The sequence below is a fragment of the Bubalus bubalis genome, chromosome 21 (assembly GCF_019923935.1).
Source record: "Bubalus bubalis isolate 160015118507 breed Murrah chromosome 21, NDDB_SH_1, whole genome shotgun sequence".
NCBI lineage: Eukaryota > Metazoa > Chordata > Mammalia > Artiodactyla > Bovidae > Bubalus > Bubalus bubalis.
In genome coordinates, this window is record NC_059177.1 from 45,990,651 (window position 1) to 46,005,880 (window position 15,230).

The 15,230-nt window shown below is 44.0% G+C and overlaps 1 protein-coding gene across 3 annotated transcripts in view; it reads right to left on the bottom strand.

The window, feature by feature from the left end:
* The window catches only part of CACNA2D3 (calcium voltage-gated channel auxiliary subunit alpha2delta 3), a 909,107-nt gene that overhangs the window by 166,405 nt on the left and 727,472 nt on the right, over nt 1–15,230 (bottom strand). For all 3 annotated transcript variants that reach the window (XM_025272778.3, XM_025272777.3, XM_044933476.2), the window contains 6 exons: nt 12,584–12,667; nt 7,627–7,698; nt 7,304–7,365; nt 5,864–5,931; nt 2,075–2,120; nt 1,819–1,916 (listed from right to left, as the gene is read on the bottom strand). In XM_025272778.3, coding sequence (XP_025128563.3) covers nt 1,819–1,916; nt 2,075–2,120; nt 5,864–5,931; nt 7,304–7,365; nt 7,627–7,698; nt 12,584–12,667 — 430 coding nt within the window. The remainder of the gene's footprint in view (nt 1–1,818; nt 1,917–2,074; nt 2,121–5,863; nt 5,932–7,303; nt 7,366–7,626; nt 7,699–12,583; nt 12,668–15,230) is intronic.

Below are 15,230 nucleotides of genomic sequence, written 5' to 3' on the forward strand. Positions count from 1 at the left end.
TGGAGACTGGAAGGCAGCACTCCTCAGAAAGTTTTCTCTTTTCATCCCCATTTCTGCCCTCTATCAAAATTTGCAATTCTTCAGGGCCCTGATCTTGATTGTAAGGGAGAAGGATATGATAGCTAATCATTTCTGGGACTCTTATTTTGTGACTTCTTCCATCTAAGCTTTTATTTATTTATTTATTTCCATCCTAAAGTGGGACATCCATCCTTATCCAGATGAGTTCTTGATAGAGCTCTGTGGAAGAGGATGAGAAATCAGGAGGGTATCATGAGTCTAGCAGAGGCATTCTGAAACACTCCAGCTTTATCACCTACAGCAGCCCAGTCCTCACCATGGCTGGTGGCCAAGAAGATGGTGCAGCTTTGCTGTAAAAGCAAAACCTGGAAACAACTCATCATGAAATAGACAATGAATAAATTGAGACATAGTTACATAGTAGAATACCACATAGTAATTCAAGTAAATGCATCAGGGCTAAATGATCAACACAAATCTCAAAAATATAATGTATGATGAGTGAAACATAGGTTGTAGGATAACATATACAATATATATACATTTTATTATACAAAGTAATGAACATAATGGCATATAATGGATATGGATACATAGGTATATATGTATATATTTGGTGTGTGTGTATATATATATATATATATATATATATACACACACACACACACACACACACACAATGCGTGGGAATGATGAATAAATACAGAGTGGTAATTCTCTCTGAGAGGAAAATGGGATCACATAGGGGGCACTCAGGGTCTTCAACATTATCTTTGATATTTCATTCCTTAAAAAGTACCTGCAGCAAATATGGCAAAAAGTTTAAAATTTGACAAAGCTGGATGGTAAATGTAAGTGCTTCTTTATATCAGTGTTCCACTTTTGTTTCTTAAATATATCACTCAAAAAGGCAAATAAAATGAAAAATTGAGTTCACATGACGTCCATCTGATGCTTTCTCTACTAGAGCATATCCCCAAAAGTAAATCCATTTCATGAAGATGTGGTTTGGATGTGGATAATCTTACACCTCTCATAGGGCTGTTAGGGTTTTCCGTAAGATAAGACATGCAAAGAACTTCTCATGTCGCTAATAAGTGGTATCTGCTAGGGGTAGGGATGAGTGCCATGCTCATTTCTGGTGAGTCCCTTGTGTCCAAACTTTCGCTACTGGAATTAATCAACATAAACCTGTGTTTGTCCAGGGGACTGTTCTTAGGCTTGGTGAGTATCAGGCCTGCTGCTGCTCTCTCCTTGCCCCACTCCTTCTCCCCCTGCACCAGCTACTGGCCATTTCTGATTCACCGAGCTCCCTTGGTGGGCACTTGGTGGGAGGAGGGGCAGCAGAATGTACACTGCAAGAGGCAACATGTCACAGTGGCAGTCCCACTCTGGACAGAAACCAGGAGACCTAGAGTATGGCCTTGGATGAGACAAGTCTTATTTTCAGCCCTTGTGTCTCATTTGCAAAATAAGAGAGTAGCTGTTGGTAGTCTCCTTCCAACTGTAACATTTTGATTCTACTCAGGTGCTTGACTAAATGGTTTGGTAATAGGACACATCCAGTGTGAAGGGTTAAATTGGGATTGGGGATCTGCATGACTCTTGGCAACCCACATTCTTTCTCCTGTTCCCATAGGAAGCAGCCACTTGGCTGGATTTCTTGTGACTGATCACCTTTGCCAAAGCAAAGCTTCCCTTGAAAACTAGAGAAAGTATAGTTTTGAGTTCATCCACACCCCCCTCCACTACCCAACCCCCACATGCACAAACATGTGCATTTGAAAGCACACTCACATTGGAGCAGAGGTTCTTTGCCTTTGAGGTAGAGTTTAATAGCTTCTAGCTGAGACAGATGACGGTGCTCTGGGTGTAGGTCAGTGTTGCAGTAGGACCTAGGAATGTGACATGGCCCAAAACAAGAATGTGTACATATTTATAGCATCACTTTCCTTTGCCTTTGAATCAGGAGAACTGGGCAAGGGAGTACAGGCAACTTGAAATCAAAGAGGACAATAAAGACCAATGCTGAGAAGGACTGTTTCATTCTTACCATTCGTCTGCCAAGGACACATCAGGGTGTTCTAAGTCATGCAGGCCTGGAGGTCAAGAAGAAGGGCGTCATGAGTATGTATCATCTGTGTGGGGCACTGACTCCCCGCATTCTCTTCTATGCTTCAAATGTTCTAGGGTTAAGGCCATGGGGATAGGGGGTTAAGAGTAGGCATCAATCCCAAAGACATCTGCCTGGGAAAAGGGACTCTGCACACAGGAAATATTTTTATCTCAGGCAGAACCTTCCCCCAACTTCCACTTCATTCAGCCACTACTGCAACTTCCCCAGACAGAGTCTCCCAGAAAAGACTTAACTCCATGAAGATAAATGATGCACCAGTGAGTCCTGGGAAAGAAGCTTAGCACAACAGTGGAGACACCAACTTTGGAGGCCCATACAGCACAGCCTGAGTCAGGAACTTGAGTGGGCCACTAAACTCCTGTGTGATGTCAGCAGGTTGCTTTACTTTTATAAATGTCAGTTTCTTTTTGTGAAAAACCGTAATAATAATCCTCCCTAAGGGACAGGTGATTGTGCGGGTGAAACTATAGGTTGAATGGTATGAGACTGCAAAAACGCAACTGTTTTTAACCAGCAAAACCTGCTAGGTGATACAGGATCCTAAGTAGAAATGAGTCGTCAGCCTGGAGAGGTAGCTAGGAGAACTGAGGCTTGCAGGGAATTGGAGAGTGTTTACAGAATGCTCGAGATGCCCTAAGTGTACGAAACCACTCTTTCTCCTTGTGTCTTTATGTGACTTCACTTTCATGGGTCATCAGCAGACACACACTTCTAAGTGACCACCTCAGCAACTCCACTGATTGAGAATGGCAGTTTCCCTCATGACCAATGATATCTTACTGCGCTCAGGATTCCAGTATCCTCCTCAAACACAAATGTACAAAATAAATAGCAAAATACTTGAACTAGCATCACATACTCCTGTTTGATTTCATAGTTAGTTGGGAATAAATTACGTAGAATATCATCCCATATGACACAAGTGGCCATATCCTGGCTCCAACACCTACTGGCGGAATGAGATTGGGAATGTCACTGATAGTGCCAAAGGTCATAAACTACACCAGAGGGTTGAATGGGATAGTGATTAGTTCCTAGGGCAATCCATGCATCAATCCATGCTTTCTTCCCTTTCTTGCTTCTTCCACTCTTCCCTCCCTCCCTTCCATTCTTCCTTCAATTTATTTATGGAGCATCAACTATGAGCCAGGTACTATTGTAAGTCTGCTGCTGCTGCTGCTAAGTCACTTCAGTCGTGTCCGACTCTGTGTGACCCCATAGACGGCAGCCCACCAGGCTCCCCCGTCCCTGGGATTCGCCAGGCAAGAACACTGGAGTGGGTTGCCATTTCCTTCTCCAATGGATGAAAGTGAAAAGTGAAAGTGAAGTTGCTCAGTCGTGTCCAACCCTCAGCGACCCCATGGACTGCAGGATTTTCCAGGCAAGAGTACTGGAGTGGGGTGCCATTGCCTTCTTCGATTGTAAGTCTACGGCCTTGAAAACATAACAGAGACTGAAAGAAAAAGCACTAATTGTCTCATGATATTTACTTTCTAGTGGCAGAAAAGAAATAAGAACATAAAGTTAAAATACATAGCTTATCACTAGTGAGGACTATGAAGTTAAGGGAGAGAATGAAGCAAGGAGAGAGGGTACCAAGAGATGGGGAGGGATGAGGGGGTGTCAGTGTTAACTGTTGGAGTCCAGGATGCTTCACTGAGACAGTGACTTTAAGCAAAGACCTGCAAGAGGTGAGGGGAGAGCCAGGGAGTAACTGAGGTGCTCTCGGCAGAAGGAATCACAGGTGCAGAGGCCCTGAACTGGATCTCGCTTTCCTGGAATATTGGGTTAATGATATCAATTCTATATATATTTCTAGTTTCTGTTCTCATCAGTCTTCATCTACAAATCTCTCTGCCTAGACCCTAAAGGGAAGATCTTTTTGATTGCTTCCTCTCTGAGCTCCTAGACCACCAAGGAAATATGGCTGTTCTCTAATTCTCTCACCTCCAATTTAGACACTCCTGACAAAATCACATCTACTCTTGATTGATAATGCTGACAATAATAACATTAGCTCTAACTGACTGAACAAGTACTGTGTACAACATATCTGTATCAAGATGTGTGTGTGTGTGTGTGTGTGTGTGTGTGTGTGTGTGTGTGTGCAGGCACACGTGCATGCATGCACATGTGCTCAGTCATATGCTCTTGGAAACTCCATGGTCTGTAGCCTGCCAGGCTCCTCTGTCCATGGAATTCTCCAGGCAAGAATATTGCAGTGGGTAGTCATTCCCTTCTCCAAGGGATTTCCTGACTGAGGGATTGAACCCACATTTCCTGCATTGCAGGCAGATTCTTTACCATCTGAGCCACTAGGGAGTGTTCTGACCATAAGCTATTTCCTCACCTTGACCTCAGATGGCTTAGATGTAAATTTTCTGTCTTCATGTGCTGGACATCTACAGGGTCACACGTGGCTCATGGAGCCAGAAAATTAAAGAAATTTTTAAAAAAGATCCCTGAGAATACATCCTGTTGAGTATTTTGCTCAAATCACAAAGTTACCTGTTTTTTTCTTGCCTGTCTCTAGGAAGAGGGAGCACATACTTGATTACCTCTGCAGTGGGGACACTCTGAGCTTTGTCCGGGTCAAAATGACCCACATTCACTCTCCTTCCCATTCCTTAAGATCTCACCATCCGTTGAGAGATAAAACCCAAAGTCCATGAAACATTGTGGGGACACTGGGCAGTAGACCAGAAGGCCATATATGGAATCTGCCATTTCAGGGATTTCCAATCTCCTTCCTTCTTTGCTACATCACTGGAATGAATCACAAAGCAGTCCAGCTTCTGGAAGTTCACAACACTCATTTGTAACCAGTTCTAACCCATTAAAAGCTGGATTGTAACTGACCTTCCCACTCTTGGCATACTCCCTGAGGATACCCAGGATACCCACACTCCCTGAGGATACCCAAAAAGAACACCAGTCTGGTCCAACTCCTTCTCTGTCAAGATGCAAAATTTAACATCTGGGTAGGGCCACTCTGGGAGTGAAGCCTTTCACAGGCTAGCCCCAGTGTTCCTTATGAGCTGGTGATACTGGTAAAGATAACTTCTCTGAGCTACTAGGTTGTTGGAAGATGTAAAGGACAGTATGGGGGAGACAGCAGTTTTAAGGATTAAAGGGCTGTAACAACTGCTACCATTTACTAGGAGTTCCCAGTGCACTGGTGCTTTATGAAGACAAGAAGAGCTAAGAACCTCAAGATGCTCCTTATTCCCTTTGACTTAGATAAACCATTTGAATGATCACATTTCCCTTGGACCTAGGCTGCCTCAAAACACAAGGGAAATTTGTAGCTCAATGTGGAGAAGACTAAGGCTTGCCTACCTTTGTTTTCCTTTTCCTGGGCTTGAGTTTTTATGCTAATTCATATTTTTCTTGGTACTGATTTTTATGTATGAGAAGAATACAGCTGGTAGATGGATGGTTCCTACGAGTTGCCTCGACAACTTTGTGGATAAAAGCACCACATAAATAAATGAAACCATAAGGAAAGCCCCCACTATCTGGGAGTCCCAGGCATCTGAAACAGTCTAAGAGAGCAAGGTAAAATCGGAGGGGGGGGTAAATGGTTGAGTCAAATGTCCATTAGAAAAAGGGCTGGATAGCTGAGCAAATTCTTCAGCTAACCCAATGGCTTCAGGGCTTTCTTCCCACATGAAAGGATTAAGATGGATAAAGACAGCATCTTACCTTCTTCAATAGTTACATTCCCTCGGAAGAAATATTTCCCATGGCCTCTGGAGAGCGCCACACCTAAACTGTGCAGAGAAACAAAGCAGATCTTGAAATCCATAACATTGAATGGAACAGACTTGTTGGCTAACTTTTTATTTTCCATTTTCACATTTCCATTTCATGTTCTGTAAGCAATTTTTTTTTTCAGAAGTTTACTTTCAAAACCCCACTGATTAGAGTTGGTGCTGGTCTTTCTTAGATTTGATCAGCTGCTTCAGTGTAATTTCTGATTGGAAGTGCAGCAGCAATGGGTGGCTCTCGAGTATGTTTAAAAGAAGAGTGGCGACTGCTACAAGCCCTTGAGCAAGCCTTTCTCTTAGATGCTTTTGTAAGAGCTACATACCCTAATAATCTTCATTACCGCTGTATGCATCCCTACATTTAGCCACACCAGGGTCTTTCCAGACTGTAGAGTTTGAGATGAGGGAAAATTAACCCCTTTCTAATGGCAAAAATGAACACTTTGGCTGTCACTTGAATGTAGCCACATGACTGTATGGTGGGTTTCTTTGCCCAACCCTCTTCCTTGTCTGATAGGTTTTTCACACTCCCACACTCAAAAGTCTTGATTTAAGCTCCTTCCTTTTTCATCTAAAGTCAGAGAATATGTTTTGATAACACAATCTCATCGTTTGGCAAACCCACTTAGCAGTCACGTGTTTCCTCAAGTTCTCTGGTTCCAAATGGAATTCACCCAAGATCCCTGGCCATATACGACAACAACACCATAGATTTTATTAAGATGGATCCAGAGTCAGTAAACTCTTTTTTCCCCTGAGCTTTGTGAGGCATCAGTTGAAGAACACAAAGAAGTCCTACCAAAATAACTTTTTACAAAAAGCATTATCACACTAAGTTAATAGCGGGAAACTTTAGAATGCCACATAAGAAAGCAGGCCAGGGGGCAAGTGCATTTTTCAAGATTTTTACAAAGAGAAATAACAGGATTGAAAGGCAGACAAGCACAGAGGAACAGTACGGAGAAATTAAAACCGAAGCACAACACGTAGGGATGAATATGCTGCCTCGAAGTGTGAAGGATCACTTTTTGATCATGGAAATAAAGGGCAGCAAGTTAGATGGTTAAGGACCCTGGTAACCCGCTGAATTTCTCTCTCCACCCTTAGTTGGAACCCCCAAAGCTTATTTGCTTGATAATGAGATGCAAAGCCATGGCAAATTGAATGAGTTCTCCTAGGTGAGCCTGAACCATTTTTCCCCTTATGGAAAACAAAAACAAAAGCAGCCTGGGAAAAGCCCCTTCCTCACTCTTTCCAGCCTTTAGGCAGGATGTTTGGTTATCTTCAGATGATGAGCTCTGAGAGTGTCAGCAGGTTTTGTACAAACACAACTGATGGGTCTGATGGAATGTCCATGTATTATGGTCAGCTCTACCTGAAAGGAGTACCCTTGATGTCTGTATAATAGTAGTCATTTGTCATCACCAAAACCCGTTTCTAGATTGAAAAAACAAAAAAAGGTCGTAGAGAAAAGAAAACATGGTTAGTCTGCTAGGTGAAGTTTTCAGAAATAAATAAAAATAAATGGACACACTATGATCAGGTTAACAGTACTACATGAATCTTGTTTGAGATAAGTAAAGACAAGAGAAAAATGAGCTCAGTGAACGATATTTACTCCAGATAGAGCTTTCAAAGCTAATTTTTCACAGTGGTTTGTTTCAAATTAAGCGGCAAGAATGTTTGAGAAAAATGTACCCCTTTGTCCACTGTCTTCTTCACCTCCATGGAAAACTTCCCGGTCTTTCTATTCACCATGGCATTTCTTAACTAAAATGATAAAAAAAAATTGGGGTTAGTGCTTCCCAGGGTTACCATACTGTCTTGGACACCTTTTACCATCCAGCTTGAATGCATCTTTGGTGGCTTGTGTATGCAGGGTTGGGTGCATACACAGCTTGGTGTACTTTTGCAGTAAGTCTAAATACTATTCTCAGATCTCTGAAATGGGGCTTTGGAAGAATAAACATCCAACTGTTCTTGTCTAGGGGGAGAGAGGCTAATAAAAATAAATAAAGGACCATCAACCTCAATTTGGGGTGTTCATGTAAACCTCAGGGCAACAGTGGCCAAAAAAACCTTTTCAACGTTAAATCCTGAGAGTCAGGGAACGAACCCCCAGCAAATGCTAAAATACTCAAGAAGCTAGGAAGTCTCAGGGCACAAGTTACATTTTCACAAAGGGTATTGGTTTGTTATGGAGAAAATCATTTTTCAAAACACAATCAAGTTAAAGATATTTTCCTATATAGTAGTTTTTTGTTTGGTTGGTTGTTTTCAAAAGCCAACCATCTGGAAGATAGGGATTAGCTTTTCACAGCATGAACCATCTTCAAATACTCTCTGAGAAATCTGGGCCACTGAAAAGCCTGGCTGAGACCGATGGGCAGTGAACGGGGCAACCCTGCATCTGATTTTGGAAGGTCTCATCTGGGAACCGTGAGCCTCTGTCCCTTCCCCCACCCCGGCTGATCTCTGCTAATTACTTGCGGCCCTTCTGTGAGTTCAGAGAAGGACAGCAGACACAGTGATGAAAGATGTGCCATCATGGGCACCAACAGGAGACGACGGGAAGGCCATCTAATGAAACAGGAGCAAATGCTGACATGCCACAGCCTGTCAGGAAGGCTTTTTCCCAGCCCCGTGCTTGTTTTTTTTCTTTTAATTCTTTCCCCTCTTTCCTCCTTTGAGGAGCTTGAATAAGATCTGGCCGATAGAGAACTGCAGTGCTTGCAAGCAACCTAAATTTGATGCGGGGCCTGTCTAGATTTGGGTTCACATTCCCATCTTCTGTGCAAGAGAGTAAAAGCATAATTTTTAGCTGGAGGCATGTATAAAATAAAACATATATTTTACTCTAGATATTTTTTAACAACACATAATGGGCATTTCTGGAAATATTTTCCCATTTTAACTTTTGTGGTTTTGGATGGGGAGAGCTGGTCCTAATTAAGTCTACTTTCTAACTCTTAAGAACAGCTCGATTTATCTTTGACATGGTTTTCATTTTTCCTCTTTCTGGTGCCTGCCTAAAGCCATTTGGGACCTGCCCCTCTCACATTCCCCAGGCGAGTCAGAGATTAGGTAAGCTTCTCCATGCCTCAGCACCGCCCCACCCCCAACTCCCAGTAGCTAAGGATGATCCACGCCAGGACCTGGGAGGGTCCAAGGCCAGGGTCACTAATACTTTCTGGAGGCAGATGCTTAGATGATTAGTTTAGTCTTTCCCTTTCCTTTGGGCTTCCCTGCTGGGTCAGATGGTAAAGAGTCTGCCTGCAGTGCAGGAGACCCGGGTTCAATCCCTGGGTAGGGAAGATGCCCTGGAGAAGGAAATGGCAACACACTTCAGTATCCCTTGCCTGGAAAATTCCAAGGAGGAGGAGTCTGGTGGGCTATCCTCCATGGAGTCACAGAGAGTCAGACACAGAGCGACTTCACTTTCTTTCTTTCCCTTTCCTTCAGTTATAATAGGGCTTCCCTGGTGGCGCAGAGGTTAAAGCGTCTGCCTGCAATGTGGGAGACCTGGGTTCGATCCCTGGGTCGGGAAGATCCCCTGGAGAAGGAAATGGTAACCCACTCCAGTATTCTTGCCTGGAGAATCCCATGGACAGAGGAGCTTGGTGGGCTACAGTCCACGGGTCTCAAAGAGTTGGACACGACTGAGCGACTTCACTTTCACTTTCAGTTATAATGGAAATAGATTACACTTACTGAACACTGAGGCAGGACAGCACTGTAATTCAGAAATGGACTCTGGAGCCAGAAGTTTGAACAGATCACTTACCCCCACTGTGCCTCAGTATCTCTTTCTGCAAAATGGTATTAATGATAGCACATGTCTCATAAAGCTGCAGTGAGAATCTGATGAGCTAGTATGTAGAACAGTGCCCTGTACACCCTAAGCATTCATAGGTGTAAGCTGTCCTCCATGGTCATCCTCACCAGCAGCAGCATCTTCATTATTATCCCCCTCTCTTTTCTTTCATGTCAGACTCCTCAAAATAGCTTAAAATGTTAGGATTCAAACTCAAGTTTGCTTGACACAGATATGACCTCACATCATTTTTGGAAGTACATAGGGTCAATGTTATAAATGTGGTCATGAAATTCAACAACAAGCCTAGCTGCCAAAAGAAGTAGGATGCTCCTTCCAAGAATTTCTCCACAGCTGGGCAGACACATGCTGCTTCTTCCTCGACTCTGCCTGTCTGGTGCTTTCAAGATCTTGACTTAAATTGCCCTCTGCTACATATGTGCAAACCCCATTGGCAGACACATGGGCACGTGGGATCTTATGTAGCCTTCACAAAGATGCTTCGCATAGATTCCAGAATTCTCTAATCAAGGATGTGCAAATTCCTAGGAGAGAAATGGTAACTTGGGTTTTCACAATCAAGCACTTTGATAGTGAAGGAATTCATGTCTCAAATGTACCTTCTTTTCAAGCAGATGAGAGACCCAAATTAAACACGCACAACCAGAGACCTACTGGTGAAGAATAAGAGCACTGACTTGCTAGAGCTGTGGGAACTCTGAAGACAAGACACAGAATCCAGTTCTGGCAATCATATCAAGGTGAGGAACATGGCTAGGAAGCCAATGACAAAGGACGAAAAGGGCAAGGAAACAGAAAGCATCTGTCAAATCATTGTTAGTTAAAGGTGATATCAGCTCACGGAAAATTAACCTGGGCACAGGTGATGATGACTCGACAACTGGGGTACAGATGAGCCAAGTAATAAATCCCTTCAGGAAACCTGCAAAGGATAAGCGCAGGTGTCAGCTTAGTGTTTAAACGAGCAGAAGGCCAGCTTCCTGGATGTGGGGACTCCCCAGTAAGAATGAGCGTCAAGTTTGCCTCCCGTGTCAATTAAAATGTAAAAAAACGAAGGAAGGGATGGAGAAGCATGCTGATGACAGGGTTCAAAACTTCTTGGAAAGAAAACAAAAAGATGCAGTGAAGTCAAAATAAAGCAACTGATGGAAAGGGAAGAGAAAGCAAACTAATGGAATGCACCCTTTAAAATTACATGATACAGTTTAGCAACAGACATACATTAATAAGAAGGTTATCTGAGGGTTGATAATGCCAAGAATAATACTAGTAACAGCTACCACTCAGAATGCTCATAGTGTCTGAGCAACAATGTTGACACTTTTGTATCTTTCAATCTAGTAACACACTAGCATTCACAACGGTTCTGTGAGGTACTACTGCTATCTTACTCATCTGACTGAGAAAAAAGAACCTATACCAAAATTGAGATGTAGAGAAAATAATGGTTTGCCTGAGACCAACAGCCAGCAAATAGCAGAGGTGGGGCTTGAAACCAGGCAGGAAAATGCCTGAACTGCATTCCTCAGGACTGCGCTAGCCTGCTTCTTGAAAGGAGCAGGTTGAAAGGGTAGGACATGTACGTTAGGTGCGGTATAATCAAAAGACCCAGACGTGAATTCTGATGATGATGTCTAAAGAACAAGAAGATATAAAATTATACCAGGTCACTGAGCTGACATGACGTCAGGTCACCTGCACTTGGGAAAAGAGAATGGATGAAGAAATAGACTTTTTTTTTTTAATCAAACAGCAAAGATTTTGTCTGAATTGGGGTTTAAAAGAGATAGCCCAGATGAAGAAGGAAATAGGGTCAATGTCTAAAACAGATATGATTCTTGCATTTTACAAGCAAGGAAAAATCTCAGAGATTTATGCTAGCTAAGTAATGTCCAGGTTGCAGAGGATATGAAGAGAGGAAAAGCAAGCAGCAAGGGGACCATGATGCTGGCTGCATTTCTGAAAGCACAGGAACTCAGCCTGTGCGTTTCAAATGGCTCCCCTCAACATCCCTTTGGAAAGCAAAACAGAGGGAGGGGTAGAAACAATGCTAACTCAGTGATGAAGCTCAGAAAAGGACCTCAGACAAATCAGGGAGGTACAAGCAGAGAAACCCTGCCTGGGCATGAAGGCTCCATATAGAAAGGGAAGAGCAAGTGTCCAGATGTGGACACCTGGGAAGTTAGGATTTAATTAAGGACAGTCTGCCTGGATTCACAAAAGATGGCGTGTCTAACAAATCTGATTTACTGAGGAAGGAACAAGAAGACTGCTAGGGCTAAATCGTGGGCATGAGGAAGACTTTTGATATAGTCCTGAAGGCTGAAGCTGTCTGGGAAACAAACATGTGTTACTAAAGTGTGGCCTGGAAAGGGGAAAGGCTGGGATGGCCCTGGAAACAGGGTGGTCAACCAAAGAGGAGGAAAGTGGGTCTGCCAAGCCCTGGGTGACATCCTGATAGGTAAACTCTGGCCCTGGCTGTGCAGCTGCCCTGCTAGGCTCTGGCCAGGCTCCCCTTAGGGTCACAGGTCCCATCAATGGCACTCAGAAAGAGTTCAGATTGATCGGCTGCAGAAGGAACCAGAGCCCAAATGCGGATGGTTTTAGACTACACAAAGCAGGCAGGGTGGCTGGAAACCCATTTGCAAGTGGACCTACCAGAGGAGAGCTATAAAACCCCAAATGCATACAAGGGCCCATGGTCTCTGCATCCCTCTGATGGCCAGGTTTTTCTCTGGTGGGCCTCTCTTGACCAGCTCTCAGGCAGAGGAGGGTAAAATGGAGCGTCTGTCTCACCAGGCTTGAAATCAAATCGCTTACCACATCATCGCGGTCCTCCCACTCCACCTCAGACAGATCCACACTACTGTAGTTGGGTTTCCTCCGCTTTTTTCCTTCTTCGTACTGGCAGAAGAGGAAGAGAAAGAAAGCATATGACAAACGAAGAAAATATTTCCATGAGACCACTGGCCAGGGCAACCTTCACCATCTGAATTCCTGATTCATGCCTGAGGACTGTGAATGGAGGGTACCAGAGAGAAGCAGAGGGGCACTCCTGGGTTTTCAAGATCAGGAAAGCTGAATTGAGTCACTAGCAAACATGTGACCTTCCCAGGTGGCACAGTGGTAAAGAATCTGCCCGCCAATGCAGGAGACGCAAGAGATGTAGGTTCAATCCCTGAGTCAGGAATATTCCCAGAGAAGGAAATGACAACCCACTCCAGTGTTCTTGCCTGGAAAATTCCATGGACAGAGGAGCCTGGCAGGCTACAGTCCATGGGCTTGCAGAGTTGGACACCGCTGAGCCAATAGTGAACTGTGGTGTTGGAGAAGACTCTTGAGAGTCCCTTGGACTGCAAAGAGATCCAACCAGTCCATTCTGCAGGAGATCAGCCCTGGGATTTCTTTGGAAGGAATGATGCTAAAGCTGAAACTCCAGTACTTTGTCCACTTCATGCGAAGAGTTGACTCATTGGAAAAGACTCTGATGCTGGGAGGGATTGGGGGCAGGAGAAGGAGGGGACGACAGAGGATGAGATGGCTGGATGGCATCACTGACTCGATGGACGTGAGTCTGGGTGAACTCCAGGAGTTGGTGATGGACAGGGAGGCCTGGTGTGCTGTGATTCATGGGGTCGCAAAGAGTCGGACACGACTGAGCGACTAAACTGAACTGAACTGAACTGAGCTGATAGAGGGGGACTAAGTATACAAGCCAATTCTTTGTTTTACATGAATTTACCTGGTAGACTCCTTACCTCTAAACATGCCAGGTGCAAAGCAAAGTTTCCCCTCTCCTTGGATATTCTATGTGTGGAATGGAGCCTTTCTCGTCTAATCTAAAGCTTTTATAGCGCATACCTTCATGATACAGGATAGGGAATCTTACATAGTCTGTATTCTGATCTCCATATTTGGCCTCAGCATCCTGGTAACATTTTTCAAACACATGGAACCTTCCACTTGCTATCACACTGGCCATAGCAGTGCTGAGATAAGCAGGGCTACTTAACCCGAAGAGCATGGAGACTGGGAATCACTGCCAGATTTAATGGCCATTAGCACATCTCTCTGGAAAAGCTGATGAGTGCATTAATATCACAGGAAGTTTTTTGAGTTTTTTTCCCCCTAAAGCACTGGTGTTACAGTCACCTGGCAAGCCTACTATTTTATCAGACAATCCTGTGTCTGGATATTTCTGTGTCTCGGGACTTTAATGCTGTATTTATAATGTAGGAAAGTCTGCCCTCTGCTGCAGGCTCAGGATAAGCAACCCCTTTGCCAGTTCAAAAGATATGGCTGATGGCATACTGGAAAAAATACATATGTATGTATAGCTTTTATTTTTCTTCTTTCCTTTTGTTTTTAAATTAGCCAGCTTTGGATTTAATGGGCAGGATTCTAATACAGCATCACTCTAGGTGTTTTAAGACTACCATTTTGGACACTGCTCAATTACTATGGAGACAGGTGCTGAAGGCACTTGGTGTGGAGGAGAAAATCACTGCTGGTGTATGGGACCAAAGAGGTCCACACTGGCCCCACGGTGGAATCTAGGACAGAGAGGCCAAGCAGGGCAGATCTCCCATCACTGCGGGGCCAGATGGGACTCAGCAATTTTCCTGCTAAGTTGTTTTCCCTCTGTGCTGCATTTCAGGAATGCTGGGGTGTCCTGGGGTGTCCACCCGTACCACCCAGGAAGACTGCCTCAACTCTAAGGGGGAGTGGGCTCTGACCATATTGGGCTACCGCCCTTCTACTCCCTTCTCTCAGGTTTTCAATTAACAGACAGTCACGGTCAGTTTTATGACATCAGCTCCACTCCAGATGAAGAGGAAGGAAAGTGGTTCCCTCAGAAGCCGCTATAAACGATAGCAGATTCACAGTTGGATCCTGTTATGGAAAGTTCACTATGTTTGGCCCTCGAGAGAGTCGGGCTGGGGCTGAGCGGGTGGAACAGGAAAGAGGGCAGTAGGGTGGTCGCCTCTTCTCAGGGTGAGGAGGTGGGATGCAGGAGGGGCACACGATGCTAAGAAGCCCTACAGTCAGACATTCTAGGACCTCTGTTACCTGTACTGATGGTCCCCAGGTTCCATATTGGTAATGATAATTCCTGGGAGCCACTAGGCAGCCCAGAAGTTTCTGCAGCTCAGCTTCTGACCAATAAAGGTAAAACTTTAATGGTTTCTTGGGGATTCTAATGCTAGGTATATACTGTCTTTTGGAGGAAGTTCTTCCATTGATCACTTCAAAATCCTCCTTTAATCACTTTGTCAACATACAATTATTGGACACCTAGCAAGCACAAGGTTCTAAGAATATAAGTAAAGTCAATTAAATGGTGCTTCATTCTTTCCCAAGGACTTGTTTGTGGTTTATCACTCTTAATTCTGCCTACCTATAGTCAATTTACTCCCCATGGTGCCTACAGCAAGTTAAATAAGATCACATAGCCAGTATATCATAT